General features: G+C 39.8%; 1 protein-coding gene across 6 annotated transcripts in view; it reads left to right on the top strand.

The window, feature by feature from the left end:
• The window catches only part of LOC107709778 (histone-lysine N-methyltransferase 2C-like), a 157194-nt gene that overhangs the window by 87349 nt on the left and 58941 nt on the right, over positions 1–10904 (top strand). For all 6 annotated transcript variants that reach the window (XM_016514393.1, XM_016514395.1, XM_016514397.1 and 3 more), the window contains exons 12-14: positions 670–833; positions 8358–8465; positions 8574–9400. In XM_016514393.1, coding sequence (XP_016369879.1) covers positions 670–833; positions 8358–8465; positions 8574–9400 — 1099 coding nt within the window. The remainder of the gene's footprint in view (positions 1–669; positions 834–8357; positions 8466–8573; positions 9401–10904) is intronic.

The following is a 10904-nucleotide window of genomic DNA, read 5'->3' on the forward strand; positions in this document are numbered from 1 at the left end:
GAAGACTTCCTAACCACAAAGCATTATGACATTATTTGACTAGTCACAGCCTTTGTTTTCTGTGTATCCACCCTGTTTGCTGCATCATATGTGTTTCCATTAGCATCACCCAGTGGTGTTGCACAGATAATGAGTTGAATTCCAGTCAAATTTCCCAAATACTCCCCCCATCTGCCATTGGTTGGCCAAATGGATAGTCCAGCCTTATTGGTTGGCCAAATGGATAGTCCAGCCTTATTGGTTGGCCAAATGGATAGTCCAGCCTTATTGGTCGAACCAGAAACTCAAACTGTGGCGGGACAGATTAGACTATGACCAGAGTCTAGGTTATTAATGGAAAACACTGCAATGCTCATGGTGTAAGGCACTTAAAAAAACACTAACTGATTTCTGTAGTGGACAATGTTTGTGTACAACATGTACAATGATAGATGTAAGAAATGTAGCTCAAATAAAACATTTTTATCATGCGCTACACATTTCTGCTTTAGGTGCTGTACATAGAGCTTTCATTTGTATTAACAATGGAAATTCCTCTATTCTACAGGTTAACAATTAGTAGCAGCTTTCATAAATAAATAAGATGTTGGGTTTAGGCAAAGGTGGTTACCTTGATTGGGGCATTGATGGTTGTCACAGATGGTTGTTTATTGTATGTTTCTCTATCAGATGGGTTCATGTGGACTGTGTGAGGCAGGAGGGTGCTGACCCTGACACCCAGGTGCAAGATGGGTACACCTGCAGAGTGTGTAAGCAGGTAGAGGAGGAGAGCAGGCACAATCAGCCTGTCAGCAGCCAGGAGGCTTCGTTCACTGACCCAGAGCCAGCCGAGGGTGAGTACATGTCTCTCAGCACTTGATACACTTCTGATGGGGATGTTATCCATGCAGTTGGTAGTATTGTACGGTTCTGGAGGCTGGACATACTGCTCCACACAAAGACCCTGTTTACGCCTACATCTGTGTCTGGCCATCCAATCAGAGGTGGTCAGCTGAGACAGATTGCAGTTTACACCTGGCATTAACCTGCATGTCAAGTATTGATATAGTACAAAAGGTATTTTTAAAAGCTAGTTTTTATGTCAAGCAAATTAAAATGTTTACACAAAAGATAATATGTGATTACGTATGTTTTTGATGACCCTCAAATTGATATGATTTATCGGATCACGTTTGCACCTGTATTTTAGTGCTAAGCACTTGAGATCATAAGAGTCAACATCATTTTAATACACAATGAAACACACATACTGTATAAACGCATGTAAAATGAAATTTTGTATTTGGTTAATTTCATTTTCTTATTTCGTTTTCTTAGGTTGTGTGTTTAGTATAGGTTTCTTTCTTTCTTTCTTTCTTTCTTTCTTAACCAGTCATGTGATAAGAAAGTAATCCAGCAAAAGTCTAGAATCTTTCTTTTTTTATTATTATTATTATCATATATTTTAATTTCTTTTACCAATTATAAGTCAGTTCTTCCATGGAATAAGTATATTTAAAAATGTAAATGTTTAAAAATCTACTCTCCGTGTAAGGAGGTTTTAGCTTATACTATTTTCCTGTTATGTTGAGGTTTGTTTTTGCTGTTTACTTTGTCATTGTAAGGTGCTGTAGGCCGGTTCTTTGATGTTAAGCACTCTTCATGACTGTTACAGAGGCTGTTGCATTGAGTGTGACAAAGATGCAAGGCATGAGCCTCTCTGCTGTCACTGATTGTAATTACAGTGTGTTTGCCAGTTCAGCCAGAGACCTGAGTGTGTGAGCAGGTTGAGAAACACTGCCGCCACATCTTAATGCATCTTTCATAGTATACATAATATGTATATAATACATAAATGAAAATGGCCCTGTTTACAGTTTTACATTTTTATTCACAAGGGAAAAAGTGTTTGTCTTTGTAATCTTGTCTGTCCACCAATCCCTCTCATTTTGTCACTTCACTTTTTCTCATTATGTTTTACCTGACAATAAATTAGATTATAAAAGTAAAATGGTTTGCAGGTGCCATTTCATGTGGACTTTTTTTGGCCAGTTTGAGTCCACCAAGGAGAATTGAGTAAGACATTTTTATTTTCTTATTGTTGCACACTACAAAGCTCTCGAAATACTGCAACCGAAGAAAGAAACGAATCACCTACAAGCTTCCTGTGCTCAGAGTCCCAGCTGGTGACCTATCATCAAGACGCTGGAAGCTAAAAGCAAATCTTATTTTCTTTGGGCCCTTTATTAGGAATTCTAACTCTTCATGTAGCCTGATGGTTAAGAGATGAATTTCCCATGTGCCTTTGCAATGGTTACAACTGCACCTTATTACCAATTATTTTTTTCTTCCTGTGGGCCTGTGGTGGAGAGTTGATATATGTTGGCATGTGGTTGGCAGAAAAGGATACAATCAGACCCGGCTGTAAGGGCTCTGTAAAGCCAGTCATGCCAGCAGCAATGGACTGGGCCACTGCCAGCAGCTAGAGGAAGCAATCATCCCATTGTTGGGCCCCCAAGAGAGACAGCTCTAATCAAGACAGAGACGCCCACCTGTTAACCAACCGTACCACACCCCCACTTCCTGATAAACACACACTGAGTGCACACATGCACACGTACGTACTAGGGTTGTCACGACACCAGAATTTTCATAGCTTAGCATTTCTAGTGAAATTTCACAGTTCTCAGTAGCAATTAATACCACAGCACGGACTTGAACACAGTACTTTGAAAGGGTTTGTTATAAATAAATAAATACATAGTTTTAAAGTACGAAGTGGTTCTCAGTGAAGTAAACATTTGTGTAATAATAAAAAGAGGTAATTATTCATGTAAACACTAAAATATAGATCAAAAACAAAGAGCATGATAAAGACAGAACAAGAAAAAAAAAAGGTGACTCACTGACCAGCTTTAACCCCCCTATAAAAAAGCATCATCTTTCTACTGTTCCTGGATATTATAATTATTTTAGTCTGCATAATAGGTGCATGCTATTTATTTTTTATTTTTTTGTCGTCTCTGCTGGCTTGAACATGTTCACACCACCGGACTTGACAAATACTGGATTGAGTTCATGTAGAATGTGGAGCGTTTCTGTCACGGACAAATACATTTGGAACAATGCAAAAGTTAAAAAGTGAATCAGTCTGTATGTGTACATATCAAACACCACCAAATATAAGAGCACAGAGTCAAGAGAGACTGTTCTGGATTCATCTTGTGCTATTCATTGTCGCTTAGCAAAAGCCTGTGAGCGCCACCAAGTCAAAGTTTTATACAAAAGCAGAGGATCTAGGGAAGTGACCAAAAGTGCAGATTGTATGGGTTTGCCAGGTTTCTTCGCAGTGCAATGAAAAAGAGAATTAAACATCTCTCCGTACAAACAATCTGTTGCACTGGTGACATGCGAATGTTTGTGTCAGTCTGAACACCACAGTATTAACAGCCATTTATTGAAATTAAAATTTTATCACACCAATTTTTTTCACTTTTCTTTGTGTGATCAGATTTTGTTGCTGAATTGAAATATGTTACTTAAATGTGAGTTTGGCAAAGTTTTAGATTTTTTTTTTCTGCAATAAAGCAGATAGCATTTAGTCTTGCATTGCTTACTGTGTACCATTAAAGGGGTCCTATTATGCTTTTTCACTTTTTCAACTTTAGTTAGTCTGTAATGTTGCTGTTTGAGCATAAAAAAGATCTGCGAAGTTACAAAGCTCAAAGTCCAATTCAAAAGGAGATATTTTATTTAACAGAAATCACTTTTCAAAAACTACAACGAATGACTCATTTGGACTACAACGCATATTTTCCGGGATTTGTGATATCACAAATATCAACGAATGGGATGAGACCTGGTTGAGCTGCACTAGAGAAGGCAACGAGTGTTATCACTATGTTGGAGACATGCTAGTTTTTCCAAGGCAGGCGAACTTAGAGTGGTTACAATCATCCAGGTTTAAATCGCGCTAAAATTGATTTGATTTTGATGCAATATTTACACTGAAGCTCGCAGGCGGCTATGGTAAAGGGGCATGAATTTCCAGACCAGGCGCCGAGTGCTGCCAATCACAACACACACTGGCCCAGCTAAACAATCACACGAGTGGAGCCAATCACAACACACATGGGCCCAGCTAACCAATCACAGCACATTTCGTATTTCAGAAGGCGGGCCTTCATTTGATACAGGAACTATTCGAGCCGTTCATGCCAGACTGGGGAGAGAGGTGTTGCAATCATGTAAAATATGTGAAAAATAATGTGTTTTTCGAACAACCTAGTATGAGAGCCTGTTCTAGTAAACCCCCAAAACAAAATCAAGTCTTTGTAAAAGAGCATAATAGGACCCTTTTAACATACTGTAGCATGTTGTTTGCAAACTGCTCTGCATGAGCTGTGGATGTCTGAAAATGAGTTATTTTGGAGTGTTCATATAAAAACCAGAAGTGGAGAACCGCACCAGAACCATAAGCGATTGGGTCATTCATGACAATTCAAAATGCATGAATGTGGCAATTGGACTTCTGTCAGACTCAGCACTGAACTTCCAGAAACTGTTAAATGATCGATGATACTTCATTTACTTGAGGTAAACATTGATCCATGAACTAATTGGGTGCTTTTGTGGATGACTGTTTGACTAGTAAAAATGAGTAATCTTGTTGGCTCTAGTGTTGTTTTGGCATTGAAGTGGCAGTACTTTTGACAGCTTTAGTACATTTATAGGTAGGTAATTATAGAACCTCTTTAGTCTTATGGCCACATGTTAGAGGGAGGGTTTTCCCAACGGTGCAGTAATTTGACTCCACCACCAATCTAAAGTCTTTTTGTTGCCATGGATGCGTGATGCCATCAGTGATTCATCCTGACACGGCTGAAAAGAACCAGTCACGCTTACTCACATGACCCAGTGCACAAACAACACAATCACCTGAGCACAGATGGCTGATTGTAGCTGCTGCATAGCTGCTTTGAGATCTGCTTCTTTCATGATGTTATGAAGTGTTAATCTGTTAGGCTGGAGGCTAGAGCCCGTCTGATGTCATACCCACACTGGGAATGGTAAATCCTTTAAGTTCATCTGCTTTGCTCTCAGGCAGTGTGCAACGCTGCCAGGTGACACTGTCAGATGAGTATTGAAGAGTGAAGTCAGTGCGAGGGCTTATGGGAGTTTGCAGACCCTGAGGCGTACCTGATCAGCAATAATAGGTGTTTGAAAACCAGCATCAGTGTGCAAAATCAGCCAGACAGCAGACTTGCTATGCTCTCTGGAGTAGGAATATGTCAGTATCCTGTTTTAATCTCCTCTTCTTCCTTGTCTGTCCAGTCGGACTGTAGTCATTGCGCATCAATGCCTCATGACCTCAGCGACCTTTCCTCTTGTTTGAACTCTGCATGTCCACTGAGGTACCCCGAGGCTTGTTTACATGCTGCCTCTACTGGGCAGCTCAACAAGACTTGAACCTCTGTCTTTCCCCAGTGGCAAAATGCACTTTTTTTAGGGCCACAGTATATCGTAGCCTTTAAAACATTGCTGATTTTGTGTGATGTTTTTAAGGGGTCTCAATTAGAAGTAACATTCACACTTGAAGAAATCCAGAAATATTCAAAAATATGTGACGTCTTGGCCATTATCCAGGCCTTCATCAGATGTCTGGCCAAAACATCACATATATTTTAAACAATAAAGTTGGATTTCTTCAAGAGTAAGTGTTGCACCTTTTCTAATTGGCATTGCTTTTTTTTTTTTTTTTAGGGGTGTCGCAATATTAAATTTTTTTTATATCAATATCATGTTATTACAACACATATGATAATATTGAAAATATAATCCAGCACCTATAACTATCTTGGTTGACAATCCAAGTAGTGAACCTTAACGCTGGTTGCCCACCTGTCAGAAAATGGAAAAAAGAAGACAACAATGACGGTATGCAGATACTACTGCTCTACAAAATCATGTCGGAGATAAGATGATCGATGAAAGTGAAACCCTTTACCTGCACCTGAGAAATGTTAGCTCGCCAATGTGGGAGTTTTGTCGGGTTCTGTAAAAAAAAAAAAAAAAAAGTATTCTTAAAATGCATTCAAAATTCTGAATAATTTGTAATATATAATTATTCACGGTATTTAGAAGTGCGCACGATAACAATATCGTGCATATTCATTACCGTGATATATCGCATTACCGAATACCGGCACAAGTCTAGTGTGCACTTTTCTAAGTGATTAGACAATACAGTACGTCACAGAAACACACTATCACCAAAATGTATTTAACTTCAGAAGACACAAGGTGATGTTTGTGTGCATCTATGTAGGTATGTGTAGATGCGAGTATTTGTTGTAGCATTCTTTGTAGCACAGCAGTCTGGGGGAGGGGAAGATATTCTCTAGACCGTGACTTGTCCGCCTGGGTTAAAAATAGCTAGGAGCTCTAAACCAGTGAGGCTTTCATCTTCCCTGTGCTGCTAGTGGATTATAAGTGTAGCGATGTTATCAGGACACCACAACCAACCTAACATCTCTTTAGCTCTCTGAATGATGGCTGCTCTATCATGAGTCTTTGATGGCTCTATACTGTTTCTAACACCTGGTTAGATTCAGGTTAGATTAATGATGTTTTATTGGCATGATATATAGGGTTTACATTGCCAACGTATTAAAGGTGGTCATGCAAAATAGGATTGTCTTGCTCTTTAAAATAAAGTTGATATGCTATGTAAAAATGTTATATCATTCACTTTAAGCTCCTCCCCAAGCAATTAACTGAAACTAAACTACGAAAAGGATTTTTTTAACGAAATTGTCACGACTGTGCCATCACAGCCATTAGCATTTACACATCAACACCTATTTATACAAGTTTTCTGATTGGCTAAAGTACAGAATCCCATGATCAGATAAAAAAATTAAAAAATATGTTGGTATCCAGTACATACACCAAAAAACAAAACGTAGTAATAGTTTTGTTTTAGTGGGTTCTCATTCATTCATCTCATCAGTTTAGTTTGTTGTTGCGGAAATGTATTTGAAGTTTGAAATCATGCGTACGTAAGACATTTGAACACTGTTTGTTTTTCTTCTAACAGTTATTCTGAAGTCTTGCGTATGAGTGATTAAAAAAGAGTGCAGAGCATGGCTCGTGTTTGTTTATTCATTTATGTGTGCCCTGTATGAGACCATCTCAGCAGTGTCTAACAAGAGCAGGGCTCGTAAATATGTTGTCATGGTGATGCCTGGCACAATGGGCTGCAGTGGCAGCTGAAGTATTCCTGTTCCCTGATCAGAGTGAGGGAAGCATAAATGTATGGTGGAGGAGGGGGCAAATAGTTGAATTTGAATATATACAGATGGATATAGAAAAATACAGATTAATAATAGTAGAATTTTTTTAGTTGCCCTATTCATTCTCTGATCAATCATGCCATGTCGATTGAGACCAAATGATGAATTATGCATTTAGTTGCGATTTAGGATTGCAAAATAGTTGTTCTGTTAAAGCAAAGCAGTTCAAATCATTTGCATCTCATCTGATTGATGGTGTGAGTGGTCACTTTGAATATAGTTGTAATATTCAAGTTCTTAAAGCTGAACATCTCAAGTTCTCTCTGATTTTTTGAAGTTGTTGAAGAAACCTCATCATATGAATGATATCTGAATGGTTGCTGGTTTGATTGTACCCTTTGAATAATACACTAAACCCCAGGTTGTTTCAGGGAGGTTGAACATGTAATAAGTTAGCGGTGCCGTTCTGTGGCATACAGAAAAAGTCACGTAAAAGTCTCAGAAAAGTATTCTGACCATATATGTGTGGAGATAAAGATTCCAGGCGACCTGCTGTTTCATTATTTCGAGCAGTTTACTAAATGTTGGTCCAGTGTTCTGTGTGTCAGATTCTTTGGTGCATGTTGCGATGCAGTTTGAGCAAAGATAATTGGAGTTCTGACAACCAAACACAAGCAATTTATTTTAATTCAATAGAGTCAATGACAATAGTGTCCAAGATAAAGACAATTTTCAACAAAAGTTTAACTTTAATGACTCTAAAAAGTCATCAGTGTAAAAAGTAATAATGTTACGCCTTGAATACATGTGAATGTACACATTGTTTGTTTCTAAGAAAATATTATTAAAAGATTATGCCAACCAAACTTCATAAATTAGATTTATTTTAATGAATGTCATTGTTTTAATGAGGGCTTTCTTCAGAGGCATGTTCATGTCACTTAAAGTAAGAAATGCCTTTATGTATTTTTTAATAAATTAAATAGAAAAAAATTAACATAATTTCATTGATCCTTATGGATGTTCAGCATAGTAAATAGTTAGTTTTTTCTTTGAAACTCAACACTTCCCTTTCCTATCCAGATGTCTTCATGGCTGTTGAGGAAGTAAATGAGGCTGAGGAGGAAGTGGCGTTGGAGCCAGAGGCCAGTGCTAGTCCACTTCCTACATTGCCAGAAGAGTTCCTGTCATGTAAGTCTTTCTTTTAGTCAGATAATCATGTCCATGAAATGTGCATAATGTTTTGTATTAATGTGTTTTTTAGCCACAAGACGCCTTAGTTTTTTTTTTTTTTCACAGCTGCTGAACCTGCCCAGGAGATCCAGGTTACTGTCACTCTGACAGAGGGTTCCGAGCCTCCTCCGTGCACATCCACTTTAGTGGGTGTTCCCTCCCTCTCCTTTCAGGCCTCTTCCAATACTGAAGACCATAACCAGGAGCACAGTCTCATTTGTGCTTTGGAAATGGGGAAGGAAACGGAGGATAAGCTGCCTGATACTACAGAGGATGAAACTGAAGCAGACGTTTCAAAAGCTCTTCCTGCTTTGCCAACCAAAGAAACTTCCCCCAAACACTCTCGAGCACAAGAGGAAGAACCTATGGATGTCTGTCCCTCAGACCCATCCAGTATGAAGGATAAAAGTATGACAGATGTCCCAGAATCCCAGAGTGTTTTTGAGGAAATTGAGCAGGGACAGAATCAAGACAAACAAGAGCACGAAGAGGAGAAGGTGGCAGATCCTGAAGTCACTTGTATTTTACCTGAGCCTGATAGTGTCCCACTGGTTGCAGAGTGCAGTCCTACCGTGGAAATGGACACTACACCTGTCAGCGACCACAGTTTCTCCAGTTTCAGCTCTCCCATTGAGGATAAAAGCCTCATCTTGAAGCATTCCCCAGGACTGTCCCCTGAGGGATCAACCAAGTTGACCCAGTCCCCATTTTCCACTGAAGCCTCACCGAGGGAGATGTCTCAAAGCCAGACGCCTACCCATGGCCTGAATCCGGCTGGATACAGCCCCAGTGTTTCCAACACCACCTTCTTCCCCATTACGCCCAAGATAGGTATGGGAAAGCCAGCCATCTCAAAGAGGAAGTTCTCTCCAGGAAGGCCAAGGGTAAAGCAGGTAAAACTCCTGGTTTTTGGCCTTTCTTTCTTGCTGCTTGGCTCCTGGTTTTCCCTCTGTCTCTTTAGGACACCGATTCTGTCTGTGATCCACAGTTTTCAGCCACACAGTAATTACTCCTTTGCTCTCCATGTTTCTTCGTCACATTGATTAGTGCCAGAGCGTAGCGTGTATTAATTAACATGGAATGGCTCTTACTGTGCTCTCTCTGGCTCAGTCTCCGCTTCACTCACTCATTCTTTTTCCCGCTCTCTCTCCTGCCTCCCAATCCCCTCACTGCCCTTCTCAAATACATCACTCACAGTATTCCGGGAGAGAGGGGGCTGAGAGTTGGCTCCAGAGCCAGGGGTTTATGCTAGTGGAACATAAAGGAGTCTTTTTGGAGGTGTGTAATTCGGATAACTGCTCACTGAGCTGGAAAGCACAGCACAAACCCATTTCCCCTTTGAGCTCTGGAGCAGGGAGGATGCTGAAAACTCCTTTTTAGGGCCTTCTAACTTGTCATAAGTCTAAATTAATCCTGGCATTGCGGTGTCTTTGTGCCCAGTAGAGTAAACTTCAAAGTACAATTAATCTAAGCATTCTTCGAAACAAAGATTAGAGTGTGTTCGTTCCCGTCTCTGGTGCAAACCTTGGCATTTCACTTTGGGAATGCTTTCGGTATCATTGATCTGATTGGCAGATCATGCGCAGCTCCCAGTGGGGCTTAGGCCCAATATATAGTCTATACAAGTACGCAAATGCAGGTGTGAATGCTGGGAATGCCAAGCATAAGAGTTGAGTTCACCCAGGAATGAGAATCCTGTCATCAGTTACTTACCTCATCCAAATTCTTAAGACACACACAAAATATTTTTTATGAAAATTGTATTTTAAATGAAGAAAGATTTCTGTCCCTCTATTTGAAAATCCACGTAACCACAACTTTGATGTTTCAAAGTGTTCATAAAGACAGAATTTCAGTGGTTTACTCCAAGTTTTTCTATCTCTTTATTTGATGAGCAGATTCATTTTAGGCAGTTTAACGCACATACATAGACCATGCCAGATATGGTAAACTGAAGATCAATCGTGCTTGCTTGACGGTTGAGAACCAATTAGGGTTTTTTTTTTTTCTCGCAGCTTAATTTGTTGTGGCTGAAACTAGCATGTTTGAGTCTCCGCAAAAACCAATGAGGTTTGTTTTAGGGGTGCTCCGATTGATCGGCAACCGATCATTATCGGCCGATAATCACGTTGGGATGATTGTTCGGCGGTCTCTAAAAGGCCGATCTAAAAAAAACGATCTTAAGCTGATGACGATGCCGTGAGAGGTTTGGCACGACATGCAGCGGCACCGTCTCAGTCTCTGTCCGGCGCGGGTGAAATAATTATAATGCTGAAGGTGAGGTACTCACCTTCATATTTCTTCATTAAATAACTTACAAAGTAATTTGAAAACCTTGTGTGAGACGTAATTTCACAAACAGCGTGAGTGAATCACCGCGCGCGCTCTCTCTTTCTC

This window comes from Sinocyclocheilus rhinocerous, unplaced genomic scaffold, assembly GCF_001515625.1.
Source record: "Sinocyclocheilus rhinocerous isolate Xijiao unplaced genomic scaffold, SAMN03320098_v1.1 scaffold1588, whole genome shotgun sequence".
Classification (NCBI taxonomy): Eukaryota; Metazoa; Chordata; class Actinopteri; order Cypriniformes; family Cyprinidae; genus Sinocyclocheilus; species Sinocyclocheilus rhinocerous.